Source organism: Dysidea avara, chromosome 7 (assembly GCF_963678975.1).
Source record: "Dysidea avara chromosome 7, odDysAvar1.4, whole genome shotgun sequence".
In the NCBI taxonomy this organism is placed as follows: domain Eukaryota; kingdom Metazoa; phylum Porifera; class Demospongiae; order Dictyoceratida; family Dysideidae; genus Dysidea; species Dysidea avara.
Window position 1 is genome coordinate 19,152,141 of NC_089278.1, and position 19,250 is coordinate 19,171,390.

General features: G+C 38.9%; 1 protein-coding gene across 1 annotated transcript in view; it reads right to left on the minus strand.

Annotated features, from left to right (window-relative positions):
* LOC136261089 (adhesion G-protein coupled receptor V1-like) overlaps positions 1-19,250 on the minus strand; it is a 259,887-nt gene that overhangs the window by 58,820 nt on the left and 181,817 nt on the right. The window contains exons 64-73 of the mRNA XM_066055056.1: positions 18,973-19,110; positions 18,716-18,919; positions 13,608-13,757; positions 13,350-13,556; positions 13,168-13,302; positions 1,643-1,849; positions 1,383-1,520; positions 1,130-1,330; positions 940-1,077; positions 679-891 (exon numbers count right to left, since the gene is read on the minus strand). Coding sequence (XP_065911128.1) covers positions 679-891; positions 940-1,077; positions 1,130-1,330; positions 1,383-1,520; positions 1,643-1,849; positions 13,168-13,302; positions 13,350-13,556; positions 13,608-13,757; positions 18,716-18,919; positions 18,973-19,110 — 1,731 coding nt within the window. The remainder of the gene's footprint in view (positions 1-678; positions 892-939; positions 1,078-1,129; positions 1,331-1,382; positions 1,521-1,642; positions 1,850-13,167; positions 13,303-13,349; positions 13,557-13,607; positions 13,758-18,715; positions 18,920-18,972; positions 19,111-19,250) is intronic.

Sequence of the window (19,250 nt, forward strand, 5' to 3'; positions counted from 1 at the left end):
CTCAATAAGTGAAATTTTAAATTTTTTTGTCTAGTGGAATTTTTGCTGACTAGCTTACTTACTTTACTGACAAGTATACACTAAGGTTACAACATGTTTGATTTTTCACTGCTAGATGCATTTCAACCCGAAAGGTGTCTTTTGGTATACAGTAGCATATGTACATTGCATGCATCATGTATCGAATTACAGTACCTATGTCTTTATTTGTGTCCCTTTTCATTTCATTGACAGTGAAAGGTATCATTTTGCAAAAGCATGTAATGGCTTTCCTATGCTGATTATCGTGTTTATACAGAAACCGTTAATATTTCTGGATTACTTGCAGATGTCTGTGTAATCGGCTGAACATAGTTGAAAATGAAGCACAATTGCCACTTCACTTGATAATCAGGGCACATGTTCAGACACAAAATTTAATGCTATGATTTGTCTAGTACTATTTTTTCTTTTGATACAGTACATATGGGTTCTCTAGCTAATAATTATGTTACAAAAGTGTAAACTGACAAGTAAATAGGATTTCTACATGTCCACTAGCATATCTGCAGGTGTAAGCAACCTCCCTTGTTTCATAACGTTTTTTATTTTAATGATCCTTCATCAATCTTAAAATTGCTTTTTTCCTTGTATGTGTTAATACTATGTACATCTATGATATGGTACATCTGTACTTACTGTCATTGTCCATTATAATGATTGTTGTTTGTGTACGACCACTAGCAGAAATACGGCTTATAAATAATGTTGTTATGTTGACAATACTAAGATGAAAACTCTCATCATCTTCTAAAATATTATCATCATTTATTGGAACATCAAATGAAGCCCTTGTCTGTCCAGCAGGAAATGTGACAGTGTATGGTCCAGAATCATAATCAACACCTCCTCCTGTGTGAGACAACATGAAGTCATATGTGTGCATACCTTCAAACATACCAAAAGCTGATATATTGGCATCCATCACTTCCACAGTAATATCAGTTGATGATGGGTTACTGAGAACTAGTACAGGTTGTACTGCTCCAGTATCCTCACTGACACTGTAGAATGTCTGACTGAAACTTACCACGGTTGCTATAAATAGCATGATAAATAAAATACATGAAAAGCATAACTAAATGCTTACAGTCATTATCAAATATAGTCAATGTGGCTTGAACAGAAGAACCAAGAGTAATTTTGTTGGATGATGAAGATACAATAGTGAGGTCAAATGTTTCATTGTTTTCCACCATGTTATCATCAATTATTGAAACATCAAATGAAACACTGGTCACTCCAGCAGGAAATATGACAGTGTATGGTCCAGAATCATAATCAACACCTCCTGTAATATTATTATTACAATTAACATTTTGTGATGACATCACTTCACTTACTAGTGGCAGTATTCTGAGTATCTCTAACTTGTACAGTAATATCAGTTGATGATGGGTTAGTGAGAACTAGTACAGGTTGTGCTGGTCCATCATCTTCATCAATATTGTATGTGGAATGGCCAATTGTCACTATAGATCCTACAGTAAACAATAAGTAATGTAAATATAACCACAAAATTACATATGAGCTTAGATATGAATCTACTTTACTACAATAAAGAATACATTAGCAGGGATTTGACATCCACATGGCTACTCACTATCATTATCAATTATGGTCACCACAACTTGACTAGGATTATCAACTGTAAATCCATTAGGTAGTGAGGATGAGATGATAGTGAGATCAAACTGTTCATCATATTCCAATACATTATCATCATTGATTGGAACATTAAATGAAACAGTGGTCCGTCCAGAAGGAAATGTGACATTGTATAGTCCAGAATCATAATCAATACCTCCTCCTATAGAGTAAAACATTAGATTAAGTACATACTTATATGTATAGACACACAACCCTACAAAATTACTCATGACCCCATTTGCAAAAATCTGACCATTTCACGCATTTATAATAAAAATTTAGGTATAACTGTTTGGTGTATCCAATTGGCAGTGGACGAAGTTATGTCCATGAACTTTCAGCTGCATCTATTAAAATGTTAAAATACAATACCCCTGCAATTTGGGCTGTTTGTAAAATTTTGCTGCTTATTTCACTTGCAGAGCTGAATGTTGTAATTGTTACTGATGGAATTGAATGGACTACATACAAGGTGGCTTGTTAAGTAATAGTAACATTCTACAAGGCAACTTGTTACATACTAAACAGTGTGACTTGTATTGTAGCTGAACTCTTCATGCAGACAGACTTGTCTGAACTATCTGCAGAGAGACTTATAATGACCTTGAACTCTCTACAGAGAGATTTGTAACATAACTAAACTCTTTAAAGTGTGACTGGTAATGTAAACGAACTCTCTACGGTGTGACTTGTCAACTGTTAAGGAAGACCTGCTTGGAGCTAAACTCTCTACAGGGTGATTTGTAACTTAGTAGAACTCTCTACAAGGTGACTTGTAATGTAACTGAACTCTGTACATGCATAATAAATTGTTTTTAGATGAACTCATAGGGTGGGTTACTGCTTAGTTGAATTCTCTACAGAATAAACTGCAATGTAACTGAACTCCCTACAGGGTGACTTGTAACTTAATTTAGCCAAACTGTTTACAGGGTGACGTGTTACATAGCTGAAAGTCTACAGGGTGACTTGTTTGTAGCTAAACTATCTGCAGGGTGACTTGCTTGCAGCTACATTTTCTACGAGGCTTTTGATGTGACTACAGTACAGTTCACTTAATACTTCACATTACCAAACATGGCTACGCATGTTTCCATGCATCAATATGGGATCTGCCATGCATGGCTGGGAATACCACCACGTGTGGCCAGGAATACCACCACACATGGCCAGAAATATTACCACGCATGTGCCGCACACCACACGTAGAACATGTTTAAAACATTGGCCAAGTGTGTCCTATAGCTAGAGTGACATCTTCTATAGCCCATCTGACTGATAAACACTATTAGTATAAGTATGTGTTCACTTTACCTGTTGTTGTTGTTTTTATAGGGTGACAACAACGCCTTCATTCTTCAGTGTTATCGCCTTCAGGTATGCTTACCATGGAGGAGACTTCAAACCATCATCCTGCAACTCTCTTTTTTATTACAAATATTATTGTATTATTGTTACATACTGTCACTATCAAATTAAGTGGTAATTTCCAATGTAGCAAGCTGACCAAACTCAAACGAAATTTTGCACATGAGCTATACTCAGCCCGGTTCAATACCTTGTGACTATTGTTGAATTTAGTGTAAAGACTTTATGACATCAATGTGGGGTCTGGCCGGTAAGTTCTTGAAGGTGGAGTACAGGGACAGATCTAGAAATTTTCAGAGGGGGTTTCAGGTTCTCTGGAATTGCAAGTTCAGCCTAGCTGTAAGTTGAAGACCAAAAAAAAAGGTCACTACATAGTTTTGAACGCTGTGAAGGTAATTTCTAAGGCAAAAGTATGAAGTTTTGCCAATAGAAAAAGCCATAATATAATACAGTATGTATAACTCTTTGTAATTTTTTAATCAACCAGATGAATCTGAGGGGCGTACACTATTTCAGAGGGTGTTTCTGGAAACCCCAGAAACCCTCCTAAAACCACCCCTGGAGCAGTAGCTGGTTAAGCATGTCCAGTACATGAATTTGACCTCAACATATAATAAACAATGAATAGGAACTGTGTGAACAAGAAACAAATGTGGCATATTCATGGGTATAAAATTCATTTCATTATACTCATGAAGAACTTTTTCTGAAGCTTCAAAGTGTCGATCCAACCTATTGCTCCTGTAGTAGACGGGTGCCAGAGTTGGGCATATAGCAATGTAAGTAGACTTACTGTACATTGAAAAGAGATAGGATAAGTAGCTATACATAATGTAATTTATTGCATCGCAATAAATTGAAGTTAACATGATGCTGCAGTTGTAGAAATATAAGAACTTTAATATAATTGCGATGACCTAAGTGCATGCTTGTCGGTGGCGCATTACCATTGCTATTGCATGACGGCTGCTGCATGATGTACTGTGAATACTGTTGCATGATGCAATAAAGAGTGCTGCTGCATGAATGTTATTGCTGCTGCTGCTATTGCTCTGAGGGTGCTGCTGCATGAATAATGCTGCTGCTAGGGTGCTGCTGCATGAATATTGCAGCTACTGCTATTGCACTGAGGATGCTGCCACATGAATATTGCTATTGCACTGAGGGTGCTGCTACATGAATATTGTTATTTCACTGAGGGTGCTGCTACATGAATATTGCTATTGCTGCTGCTATTGCACTGAGGGTGCTGCTGCTATTGCACTGAGGGTGCTGCTGCATGAATATTGCTGCTGCATGAATGTTATCGCTGCTGCAAGAATGCTATTATTGCTGCTGCTGCTGCATGAATGTTATTGTTGCTGCTGCTATTGCTCTGAGGGCGATGTTGCATGGAGATTACATCTACCTCATGCCTGTTACCGCTGTTGCCACTGTTATCACTGCTTCCGTTAATGTGTATCCCAAACATCAATTGGTCGGTATGCAATACTGCCCAAGTATGGCTACTACGATGTCCAGTGATTCCAGTCTGATCTCCTCAGTTGTCCAATTTGCAGCTGCTGCATGAATATCATTATTGTTGCATGTATATTATGGCTCCAGCACAAATTTTTTATTGCTGCATCATGAAACATTATTGCAGCTGCATGATGTAATCACTACTGTGAACTTGATGGTGCCGCTATTGCATGATTTACTGAGAGTGTGGAGACTAGTGGAGTACTGCATGATGCATTTGCTGCTGCATGATACGCAACTGCATGATGTATGAAAAAGCTGCTGCATGTCTGCTATTACTGCTGCTGCTACTATTGAACTACAACTCTGCTGCAAGTATTTTACTTCCATTGTTTTATTGCTAGTATCGTTGCCACTGCATGCATGCTCCTCACTATAGGCTTGCGAGTTATCACTGCTTCTGCAGACAGGCATGTCCTAACTGTTGCTTGCATGTAATACCATGCTTATGTGACTGCTACACCATTCAGTGACTACCTCAGTTGTCTAATCCCATTCTATTATTACTAGCTCATGCATTATCATTACTGTATCATTATACTTCCATGATTGACTTACTACAAATGTGTAACCACTCTCCAATCCCTTCTAACTCCACCCCCCTCCCACTCTATGCCATTAACCATGTAGCTGGTCAGTATTTACATGCATCTCAATGGTCAACAGTGACTTCTTTTCTTTTAGTAATACTATTACCTCGTTAAGCATGGCAGTTTGCACAGACTTGCATGGGTTATTCTGTTTCCACATTTGCTTATGTGAAATTTGCCACCAGCTAGTTACATTGCAGTAACTATGTGTCACTGCACATGAATATGTAGCTGTTACACCTCAGCTGTGCAAAGTGGGAAATTTTCCATACCATCTTGTATGCCTCAATCTCTCCTTCAGGTGCTTGCTCTCTTGTAGTTGCTTGCCCTTTCTAGTGTATGCTAATTAGTTACTGCACAAGTACAATGTTCACCAATAAAGTTTCGTGCTTATTGTACACGTATACCTGGAACTAACTGGTTGTGGTTAATTTTTTTACAGGCTCAGTATTAACTTACTTTCATTTGGTTGCTCATGTAACTTGTAATATCTCCAGTATACACTAACTGTTGCATACCTATAGCTCGATAGTTGTTACTTTCTGCAGGCTTGCTGCATGCTCATGCATATGCTTATTCATTGGCTGCTGCTTGCAGGTAGGATCCATGTATATAATAGTGTTTCCCTGGTTAAACGGTAGGATAGGTGTCATTGTCTAGGGCTCTTTGCAAGCTTTCTATGCCTCTGCAACCTATCTACATTCTTATGAAATTAAATATTTCATTTGGTTGCTCACGTAACTTGTAATATCTCCAGTATACACTAACTCTTGCATGCCCTGTCAAGGCTGCCATGCCAGCAGTGTGGTAGAGCTTCCATTATGATAGTACTACAGTAACCCTGCTAACATCCAATGCTTTAACATGTGAATACTCACCTGATCAACTAAGGGACATGCAATTGAATGACAACTACATTGGTCAAGTGCTGAGATGGAAAGAGCAAGGAGAGCAACCGTCAAATGATTTTGTGATTATCCAGCCAGTACCATTTTGTCGTCTCATACAGCAATGGGAGCAATTAGTTGTGAACAATGAATATTATATACACAATATGTGCAGCTAAGAATAGTTCAAGACTATCTGCAGTTAGTGGCAAGAGGACTGCATGATGGAGTTGCAAGTGGACATTTAGGTCAAGACAAACTCTTTATTGGCTTAAAGAAAGACATTATTGGCCAGGACATTTTAATGATGTGAGAGATTGGTCAGACATGTGCTACTTGTGCAACCAAAAAGTCACCTACTCATACAGCACAATCTCCTCTTGGTACAATCACAGCCAATTATCCAACTCAAATAATGGCAGTTGATTTGGTTGGTCCTCTGCCTGAGAATGAGAAAGGAAATCACAACATAGTTGGCGATTATTTCACATGATGGATGGAAGCCATCCACATCCCTAACCAAGTAGCTAGTACAGTGGCAGACAGACTTGTAGATGAAGTTTTTATGCGGTTTTCTGCTCCAGAGCACCTTCATTCAGATCAAGGATGGCAGTTCGAATCACAGCTGCTGAGTGAGGTATGTAAGTCGTTGCATGTGAATAAGACTCAAACAACTCCATACCACCCACAAAGTGATGGGCTTGTGGAAAGGTTCAACAGGATGACACTATCCATGTTAGCCACATGTGCTAAAGATAATCCACTGGACTGGGAAACCCATACACGGAAAGTTTGTGTGGCCTATAACACAGGCATACAGGCTTCAACAGGGTATACACCCTTCTGTTTGATGTTCGGCCGTCAAGCAAGAATACCAGCAGATGTAATGTTTGGAACACCACCATCTACTTCTGAATCTGTCCACAAATATGTTACCACATTGCAAAAGCAAATGGAAAAACGTTTAACTTGGCTAGACACCATTCACTTTCAAAACAGCTGAGACAAAAAGAGTTGTATGACAAGAAGATTCATGGCAAACCTTACAAAGTGATTTTGTCTGGCTAAATACACCCATGGGAAGAAAGGGACCTAGCAAAAAGCTCCATCATCCTTGGGCTGGCCCTTACACAGTAGTGAAAAAGCTATCAGATGCCACCTATCAGATTGAGCAGTTAAAAGGTAGACGACACAGAAAAGTTGTACATTTTGATAGACTTAAGTTGTGCCCAAAGAACATTCGTTTAGATAATGAGCCAGCAGCAGAACAGGAGATATCTTTTCTGGAGCCCACCATGTCTACTGAAATTTGTCTACCTGTAGTACATGCATATTCATGAGTATGGAGCAAATTGTGATACTGTATCTTGAGGACAAGTTAACCACCATTGATTCTACAACTGTACAACAACTGAATTAGTACAACCACAAGAAGTCCTATCAGAATTATTATTACCTACATGTGTTGATGGTTACATTGTGTGTGTGTAAGTATATGTTTTTACAGTCTGTGCTACATCACTCCCCCTCTTCTAAGCAGACGTCTCATCTGACACATAATTTAATGGTACATAGTCATTAAACCTGGAGGGTGCTCTATGTTCTTGTCGTGGGTACCTATTTGCTGAAGACACTGCTGGTTCCACTGGTGCTGATGTATCTGCTCTTGCATTTGGTGTTGTAACAATTCCATTGTCAATATAATCACTGCACAATTTGCAATCATGTTCATTGGTTGCTGCATGCAGGTAGGCGGTGCATATATCCATACCAAGGTTACACATCCCCTCTCCAAGTATATAATAATACCTTACTATAGTGTTTCCTTGGTTTAACGGTAGGATAGGTGTCATTGTCTAGGGATCTTTGCAAGCTTTCCATGTCTCTCCAACCTATCTACAGTCTTCTTCTGAAATTAAATATTTACAGGTAGATTTTGCTATGGATGTGCCGCACTTGTTCTTGTGAACATGATTGCTGCTTACCTTATTAACCCCAGCTTGTTTTGGAGGTACATACCTCCAGTCCTCAGTTGCACTTGCCTTTGTCAGTGCATAGTGTTTGTGTGCACAAGAGTACTGTTGTACTTTAAACTTGAAAAGTGTAAACTGCTATATTTCTATGCGAGTTCATACGATCAATATGTATAAAGCCATAATCAAGGTCTAAAATCATTGCAGGTTTATACACTACATACGTAACCTCTTTAGCTCCAGTTGTAAGTTTACTTGTGCTTACCAATGTCTGTATGTATAGTACTTTGCTGTATTCAAACTCCGAATACAGAAAGAGGCAGACATGCAGCTTAAAAGGAATAAGTGTGTGTTTATGACCCCAGAAGTTGAGTATTTAGGGCACTGTATTAGTAAGGATGGATTGCAACCAGCAACCTCCAAAGTTGAAGCCATAATTAAAGCTCCTTCCCCACAGAACATTACCGGATTAAGAGCCTTCCTGGGATTAATAAACTATTATGGGAAATTTTTGTCCCACCTGTCCACAACTGTGGCAGTTGTTAGCAAAAGGTACCAAATGGGAGTGGGGTAAACCACAGCAACAAGCATTTGACACAATCACATTGCAGCTGGCATTGTGCAAACTAATGGTACATTATGATCCAGATATTCAACTGGTTTTGTCATGTGACGCTTCCCCTTTTGGAGTGGGTGCCATACTGGCTCACTGTTTTGATGACAGTATGGAGCAACCAATTGTGTTTGTGTCACGGACGTTAGCCCCAGCAGAACAATGGTGTTCCCAATTGGATAAAGAAGCTTTGGCTATTGTATTTGGCTTGTAAAAGTTCCACCAATACTTGTTTGGTAGGGTGTTTGTTATATATACCAACCACATACCATTGTTCGATGCATCCAGAGCTATTCCACAGATGGAATCGGCTCACATACAACGATGGGCTATCACCCTGTCTGCCTACAGCTACACAATTGAGTATAAACCTAGTTCTTGTAACTCTAATGTGGCTGCTTTCAGTAGGTTGCCACTGCTGCACCAACCTAAGGTGGTGCCAACCCCTGCAGATACCATCTTCTTACTAGATTATTTATATTCCACTCCAGTAACCACAACGTTAATCAAACAATGGACCCAGACAGACCCTATTTTATTTAAAGTCAGAGCACGCTTAATGAGAGGGTGGAACTATTCATCATCAAACCTACAGTCCTATTTTAGAATGAGATCAGAGTTGAGTGTGGAAGCTGGCTGTGTACTTCGTGGTAACAAAGTTCTGGTTCCCTTGGAAGGACATGCCAAAGTCCTCGAACTGCTGCATGAAGCTCACCCAGGGGTTGATTGCATAAAATGCTTAGCCCGGGAGTATATTTGGTGGACCATAATTGATTGTGATATTGAAAGAAGGGTAAAATCCTGTAATGCCTGTCAAATGAATAGAAAGTCACCAGAAGCAGGCTCTCTGCAACCATGGGAATGGCCGGACAAGTCCTGGTCACAGGTGCATGTGGACTACGCCGGGCCTTTCCTAAATCGAATGTTCCTCATCATTGTGGATGCCCACAGTACATGGTTAGGTGTTCACGTATCTACATCCTCAACAGCTTCAGTCACAATTCAGAAGCTACGTGACACATTTTCCACTCTTGGTCTGCCTGAGACTCTAGTCTCCGATAATGGGTCAGTTTTTACTGGTTATGAATTTCAAGAATTCAAGAAACAGAATGGCATTCGGCATCTGAAAACTGTACCATATCATCCAGTGTCTAACGGTAAGACTGAAAGGGCAGTCCAGACTTTTAAGTCAGCAATAAAGAGAATGCAGGGAGAGGAGTCCTTAGAATCTAAGGTTTCCTGATTTTTGTTTAAGTATAAAGTAACACCACACTCCACAATGGGTGTTTCCCTGGCAGAGTTGATGTTTGGCAGGTCCTTGAGAACACACCTTGATTTGCTTCACCCTAATGTAAAGGCTCAAGTGAGCCATTCCCAACACAAACAGAAACAGCATCATGACGCTCACTGTAGACAATGACAATTTAAGGAAGGAGAGACTGTGTTTGCCAAAAACTTCAGTGAAAAGGAAGAGTGGATACCAGGAATAATCAGTAAGGTTCAAGGACCAATGTCATTTCTGATATCATTGGATGATGGGAAGGTGGTATGCAGACATGTAGAACATGTTAATTCAAGAGAGATAATGCCTGAACATTCACCTGGGCCAGCGGAGCCAGAAACATTTAATAATGAAGAGGCAAATACAGAGGTCGAGCGACAGAGACCAGTGAAGATTCACAACCCACCCTCCAGGCTCATAGAGGAGCTAGATAACTAAGAAGGGAGGAGATATAATATTGTGCCATTGTAGTATAATTATTATTAGTTATTGTAAATATTCAATTCTTATAAATTGGAATGGCTTGTTTTAGCCATGTGAATAATTTTGTCACTAAGTAAACAACTGAATTTAAGGTTACGGGTTACCAGATAAATAATTTTGCAGGCGCTTTGTTTATAGTTCTGTTTTAACCGATTTGCATGGAAGAACTCACTAAAATTACATGGAATATTAACGTACAAGTAATACCATAAGCAGTGATACACTCAACAAGGGAAGCACTTGCACAGAAATGCAGGTACTAAACAGTGAAACTGTTGATTGCTATTCATCAAAAACCAGGTTTCATGGGAAGCCACATCATGATATTTAGCATTGATAAGCTATTACTTAGTGATTTCTAGGTCCTCAAGAACGAATTGAGTTGCTATCTGATTGTAACAGTACTGTAGTGGACTCGCGGTATTTCCGTAGCAGAACTACTCGCCATTATCCTTGAAAGATACGATAATTAACCAGCCTCTAGTCAGTTTTCCCACAAAGTCTCCATGACAGGACCTAGATAATATAACCACCCGCTGATACTGCCCTAAAAAATTAGTACTAATTGGCTGACAGCTGCTATTTTTGATGAATAACAACCACATTAAGCAGTAGCGCTATACGCTGGTTCAACCATATTGCAGGGACTTAATTTTACGCTTGACTACCTTCATTGACACTCACTTTGTATGATTTCTCCGCTATTATCACGTGGTTATACAACGCTTTGAAGTTAACTACCTTCTCACTAACACCTGTTCGAGTTTCGTGCTAATATTGCACCATCCATTATCGTGCATCGAAAAATAATAACTTATCATTAAGCGCCTAACCCGTAACCTTAAAAGTTCATAGCAGTCTCAAAATAATTTTTAGCAAATATTACTGGAATTCAACTATGTCCCAAAATTCTTCTTATGCCCACCACATGGTCATCTAAATTTTCACATGGCACTTGTCTCCTTTTACCACTGACCCCTTCAATTGAACTCTCATAAGGTTACCTTTTACGTATGTAGCTGAACTCTGTACAGGATGGCTTGCTTGTCGTTGACAGGGTACATTTAACAGAGCTGAACTCTCTGCAGGGTGACTTGTTTGTAGCTGAATTCTCTACTTGTTATCTGTTGAACTTTCAACGCGATAACTTGTAATGTAGCTGAATATTCTAATAGAATATGTAGATTACTGTCTGTACCTGTACTGATGGATATACTTCAGTCTATAACCATGACTGAATTAGGAATTAAAAGTCTATTACTATATCTGCAGGTATGGAAAACCTCCCTTGCTACTTGATTGTTTGTTTCATTTTTTATAACATAATTATGACTAATGAGCCTGCACCAAAATGAAGAATGATACTTGGCATGTCAAAAAATTAATTTTGCATCTGAATGTGTACCCAGAATTCAGATACTGAAAAGTGAAGTGTTCATTTTCAGCTATGTTCTACACATTACATAGTGTCACAAATGAAGAACAGTAGGAGAAGTGTCTCTGCAATCAATCAGAAAATACAGGTGTTTAGTGGATAACTAGTCAACACAGCCACAAGAAGGTCATGTCATGCTATCATGAATCAACACCTTCCGCTGTCACCGAAAAAAACTGGGACACAGGAAAAGTCCATGATGTGTGCATTGTACATACTGCAGTTGGTGAAGACACGCCTCTGGATGAAGCAACATCAAACAGTGAAGAAATCAAGCCTGTAGCCTTATCCATTATTAAGTTCCATTGTTGAGTTATGCTTGGCAGAAGGCATCCGTCAGTCAGTCGATCGGTCGGTCGGTCAGACAGAAAGGCAGGCAGGCTGGCTGGCTGGCTGGCAGTCAGGCAGGCGGGCGGGCGGGCGGGCAGGCAGTCAGGCAGGCGGGCGGGCGGGCAGGCAGGCAGGCGGGCGGGCAGGCAGGTAGACAGGCAGGCAGGCGGGTGGGCGGGCGGGCAGGCAGGCAGGCGGGCGGGCGGGCGGGCAGGCAGGCAGGCAGGCAGGCAGGCAGGCAGGCGGGCAGGCAGGCAGGCAGGCAGGCAGGCAGTTAATAGAAATTTAAGCTAAATTACACATAAAAACTTGTTGAAATGGTTTGGGGTCAGCCTGAAGACATTTATAGGTTTGGTCATGCCTAACCAATACTGCTAATCTGTTTTGAAGGAAAAATAAAGCTGGTTTATGGATGAAAGTTTTGGACAAGAAAGCCCAAACTTCTATAATTTAATAATATATATAGTACTACCATACCATATGATAGCAGTTTTTGGCTTATTCTTTTACACAATTTGCCTGGTAGGTGTGGCAAGTAGTCGTTGTTTTATTAGCACCACTTAAACACACAATTGTTACACACCGTTGGTTTTCATGTTGTATCTTCTTGGTCTTTACCTTGATTCTTTGAAACCACAAAAGGTTTGAGGTTCAATAGTTAACCATCCATGTACTTATTTCATCTTCTTCTCATAAGTATTATTCTAATACCATTCTGGAATCACTTTCAGTGTAACGTTTAGATGTCACACCAGGTAATACATGGACTCCCAAGGTGTAGCCAGAAACGTTTAGTACATAAGTAAGTTCTGTGATTGCTCTATTAGAATTTGTGACTACTATAATATATTAATTGTTTGCAGGAATAAATTATCAGAGGCAGCCGCCTCAGTTGCCTTAATGGTAGCTATGCCACTGACTTCACTAAACTAACACAACTAATTCACAACATCTAAAGTGTAGCTGCTGTAGTTCATACTACACTACAATACTTACCATATGCTGATATATTCCTGGTAGACACTTGTACAGTAATGATGGTTGATGATGTATTACTGAGAATTAGTGTAACTTGTAATTGTCCAGCAATTTCATTAATACTGTATGATGATTGGCTGAAGTTTACAGTAGCTATTCAAGAAAATAATAAAACATAATTTTAAATTCTTAATACATACTTGTGGTATCAGTGATATTTCCAATGGCCATGGTAATGTCCCCAGGAACAACACGACTCAGTGATGGAGGAATAGTAAAGGTAAGACTAAATGTCTCTGGTCTTTCTGCAATATCATCTGTACTAACTGGTACATCAATTGTAGTACTAGTAGTTTCAGCAGTGAAGGTGGCAGTGATAGGAGTAGAAGTGTAGTCCACTCCATTACCTGATCAGTCAACATTAACTAACTAGTCAGTCTAGGACACACATCTCTTACCCTCAGCAGATAATGGTGACTGGTCAGATGGTGTCACAGTCACACTAATGTTACTGTCTGATGTACCTCCTTCCAACAACAAAGTTACAGGAACTTTACCAAGTGACTCAGTCCCAGGGTATACATGCTGAGAGAATTTCACCATCAAAACTGCAATGTACAATTAAATAGTCAATCCACTAGTGCAATTAAAAATCATTAATTCAAAAATAATATAGGGTTTCAGCAATAAAAAGTAGTAAAACAAGAAATATGAATGGTCTATGTACACAGGCTAGCTACCATCGTTCCTATTTCTTGTTTCACTACTTTTTATTGCTGCTGAAACCCTACTTCATTTTAACTATGATATACGTACACATGTGGCTGTGACTGCATTATTAGGATATCTCGATCTGAGCTATAAGCAAAAGATTAAAAGGGAGTGGTTCAATGCTTTGTCTCATTTACTACTGATTGTAGCTAGATCATTAAGTCACCCTGCTCTGATCAGGGCACCGTGGAGTGTTCTGATTATTTCAGGGTGTGGTCCTACACGATCATTTTATAAGTGCAACTATACCTATTCCCTCTTAACCACTTCAAACAGTTTTGCAGCATCTAACTATGCTCCTCTAAGGAAAGTGTTGATATGGAAAATTAATACCTTGGTATGGTTTCCTTGTAAGAAGAAGACAACCAGATACTCAATTAACCAGAAAAGGCACATACCACTTGTGTTTGCTATTGTGGCATGAAATAGTGGCCTTGTGCTGCTTTGTTTGGCCTCTAGTCTTGTGACTATGGTCAGGTAGGCAGGCCGGGTGGGCAGGCAGGCAGGCAGGCAGGCAGGCAGGCAGGCAGGCAGGCAGGCAGGCAGGCAGGCAGGCAGGCAGGCAGGCAGGCAGGCAGGCAGGCAGGCAGGCAGGCAGGCAGGCAGGCAGGCAGGCAGGCAGGCAGGCAGGCAGGCAGGCAGGCAGGCAGGCAGGCAGGCAGGCAGGCAGGCAGGCAGGCAGGCAGGCAGGCAGGCAGGCAGGCAGGCAGGCAGGTCAAAAATTCAATGATGACTTTTAAAATCCAATATCCAGCTGTCTGTATGTGTTTTCTTGGCTGCAATGATGTCGATTTTAATAATGGTTTTGTGCATTGCTAAATTTATTATCACTAATATCATTGCAGCCATTTCATGGCTGCCATCTTTGATTTTGCAACTTTTTGTAGGCTTTTTGAATGCCACACTATTTTTACACAGCTTGGCTTTTTTTCGCATGGATTTCACTTCTTTTTGTATTTTAAATATATACCCCAAAGCCAACCATATAAACTGGCTTTGAGGGCTGTTTTTACATAAATCATTGTTCTTATCTACTAATGCAATGACAATAATATCTAATCCAAAACAGCCAAGCTGTAAAAAAAGAGTGCGGCCCTCAGAAAGGCTATGGTGAAAAAAGATGTATTAGGTACCTTCTTCTGGCTGATCTGACTACAGGGTGACTTGTTTGTAGCTGAATTCCCTACAGAATAACTTGCAATGTAATATAATTGAGTAAATTATAAACGCAGCTGAATGCTTTATTAGGGTGACTGTTCTATTAGAGTATCTCGATCTAGCATTTGCTACACGTAGTTGTCTTTCGAATCATAACTCACTGGTTTGTAATCCGATTCTTCTGTATTACTGCAAGGACTTTCTATGATGATTATTCCAGCTACATACTGATTTTCAGCTCGTTGCTCTAAGCGGTTTGCCTGGTAGACACGAAAATTAATAGTTTTTTTATTCATAAAAATCGATCGCGTAATTTTGACACAGGTTGGGTTTTGTGTCATATCTCCATGGTCTTTATCGCGATTCCTTTCAAACCACAAAAAGGCACTCCTACGATGGTTGCTCCATCTACATATCAATTTTCAACTGATTCCTCAAAGGAGTTTACCCTGTAGGCGTGACAGACCTTCGACCTAAGAAATTAAAACGAAAATTTGTTTGCTCATATCTCGAAAATGACTGGAGCAATTTTCTTCAAATTTGGTGTGTAGACTCCCGTAGCTGGCCGGCACTTCTCTAGCAAATGTGGTTCCAATCGGATAAGGGATTACAGAGCTACATAGGTGTGAAAATTGCGTTTTCTTTCTTCCTGTTAATATACTCACGGGTGGCGCGCCGGCTTCTTGGGCCACACGACACACTACCGTGTGTCTTGATAAGACAAAATAGTGCACTATCAATACAGAAAAAATACGTATTAAGCCAATACCAAAGCCATGGATCTATGATAATTGCTCTATAATTTTTGTACTTGCTTGTTCATGGCTATTATAGTGCCTGTATTTATTTGTTATAGCAAAGTAAATTCCTTTCAAATTTACATACATGATTGTACTATTTGTCTAATAGTAGTTTGTAGTGACTGTTCTAAATCTATTAGAGTATCTCGATTTTCATGCAAAATGTGATCAAATTGCAATTACTCAGTTTAAAAAAAACCAAATCCTGCACATTTTATGCTAGAATATGATTTCCAGCCTGTTGTCATAAGTTTTATTAGCATAGCACTTAATTGTGACAATGACAATTGGCACAAATAGGTCTTAATAGAAGTGTACCAACCTGTACCAAATGGTTATAATATCAGATTTAATTCGATAGATTAGTAGAGAAGTTACAATGGTTTGTATTGCAGAGTTTATTTGTAATACTCTAATAGAGCACAGATTTTTTTGAGGATTTATAATAGAACACACATAGAATGTTCTAGAACTATCTAGATTTTATATAGGTGAAATTATGGACTTGTAGATTCAAGCTAGAATTTTCATTTATAAAGTAGAAATTACATGAGATGAACAGTCGTGATAGTAGTGGCTCAGTGGTTAAGGATTTGGGTGTTCAGTATAGAAGTCCCTGGTTTGAACACTGGTAAGATTTTTCCTGACATTTTTCATGCACATTTTTGCCCCATAGTGACTGATCCATTAGAGTATTTTGACCCTGTGATTTACAGTTGTTTAGGTTTTGCCTTGTAACTCTATACTGTCAATGTAATTTCTTTTAAACCACAAAAAGGTTAATCTACGTATGATGGTTAAACTATATGAACACTTTTTTAAAGTTATTCCCATAGTTTATCCTGTAGGCATGACAAAATTTTACCCTTTTATGCAAATAATCATCTACAGCTCCACAACTATTAATCAGATTTATACCAAATTTGGTATGTGATTGTGCCGCAATATGTTCTTAAAGTTTGCTGATCAATCTACACATTTGCATTTTATAATGGTTTTTGTAAAGTGTGCAAAAAGAATAATCTAAGCCCCCCCCCAAAACAAAAACCAAAAAAACAAAACAAAAAGAAACTAAGCCGAATGTTGATGGCTTACATTCCATGATTGCGTTAGGCAGTCTTGCTCAAATTTGGTATGTGAGGTGATAGTGGAGGACATTAGCAGTATAAAAATGATTCCAATTTGAGAAGGGAGCATGGAGCTATACATATGTGCGAAAATCACTTTTTTTTGTTTCTTCCTGTAAATACACTCATGGTGTAGCACGCTGGCTTTCTTGGCTGCTCGACACACTACTGGGGGTCTTGATTTAGTACTTGCTTTGCTATTATCATACAGTACAATAGTACTGTATATTAGGGATCATAAGGTTTGGGCTCTTCTGGCCAAAAAATCACCCTAAAATCAACCTTCATCGCATCTTGGCAGTATTAGTTAGGTATATTCAGTATAACTTAAATTACTTCCAAAACATTGTTACAATTTAAAAAATATATATATAGTGAAATGTTTCTACTGACTGATTGTCTGACTGATGCCTTCAGACAAGCGCAGCTTGATAACGCCTAAGACTACAGGCTTGATTGTTTCACTGTTCTACATCGCTTCAGCCTGATAGGTGTCTTTGGCATACCGCAGCATGTACAATGCAAACATCATATTTTGTGTGTCATTTCTTTTTGCTGACAGCCTAAGATGTCGATTCGCAGTTGCTTGGTGGCTTTCCTACATTTTAAAATGGGAATCATCTGTGTGACTGGATTGATTACAGAGGTGCCTGCTGTTCTTCATTGTAGCGCTGTATAATGGGCTGGACATAGCTGAAAGTAAAGCATAATGGCCACTTTAATTTGAGCCAGTATTTGATAGTTGGAGTGGGCATTCAGTCAATAACTTTATCTCTGGTGCCATCCTTTCTTTTGATGCGATATGTGTGGTCATATAACATTACAAAAACGTAAATAAAACAAGTATAAGTCGATTAGGGATCATAGAAAAAGCAAGGAAACAAGAGAGGTCGCCTACACCTACAGATATACTAGTGGACATTAATCCCTGATTCAGTCTATACCCATGATTGAATTAGGGATTAAATGCCCACTAGTATATCTGCAGGTGTAGGTAACCTCCCTTGTTTCTCTACTTGTTCTTTTATGATCCCTAATCATACTTAAAATTCTTAATTTTTCCTTATACTTGTTTATAGTATAAAACATCCAAGCTGGGTGTGGTCATCAAAACCATGGGTGAAAAATGTGAAATCAAAGGTGGAATACAATTTTGTTAATGATAATAAATTTCGATAATAGCTGTGCATTATTAAAATTTACAAAATTGCAGCCATTTCATGGCCGCCATCTTTTGATTTTACAACTGTTTAAAGTTAGGTTTTTGAAGGCTGCACCCTTTTATACAGCTGGCTGTTTTGCATGGACTATCACATAGTTGATAAACAACTTTGATTACAGTTAGAAACCTTGCACAGTAAACTAACGGCTATAGAGTTATGTATGAATAAATAACTACATAAGTAATCACACTATAAAACATTAAAGGAAACTACTGCCTTAAAAGTGTGTCTTGATCATTGACTGCATAATCGAAACTGCATCAGTTAACCAAACTAAATCAGTTATCTGCTACGTAAGTACAAAATTATTAAACAGGTGGTACCAAGCAACTTTGAACTTTGTAAAATTAACTCATAAAAGAAAATAACTGACTGTAAATATTTGGGCACTACTGATTAAGGGTGAATTATAAAGTGTATATTTTCTATAAATTCAATCTGTGAGCCCAGTCCTGACAACACATGCACAGTATGTTACTTCACTCACTATCACTATCAATTATAGTAATATCAGTTTGATTAGGAGCAGTTTGACTGACTCTGCTTGGTAGTGAACTAGGAGTGATAGCCAGTTGCAATGTTTCATTTCCTTCCAATACATTATCATTATGTATTAGAACATCAAATGAACCACTGGTTGCTCCAGCAGGAAATGTGACAGTGTATGGTCCAGAATCATAATCAACACCTCCTGTAATATTCTCACTGTTAACATGTTGTTAAAGGTGATGTTGGTCTACTCACCAGTTGCAGTAATGTTATTACTTCTAACTTGTACAGTAATATCAGTTGATGATGGGTTGCTGAGAACTAATACAGGTTGTGCTGGTCCATCTTCTTCATCAACACTGTATGTTGACTGGTTAAAGCTCATGGTGATGTCTACAAAATAATTAGAGCAAAAGAGAATTCTCATAAAAACAGAAATCATGCATGGTACCTTTTAAGCTACTTATAGTTATTACAGTACTAACAGCATAATTATGTAGACTGATCAGCCAAAATCTGCATAGCTTGCAAAA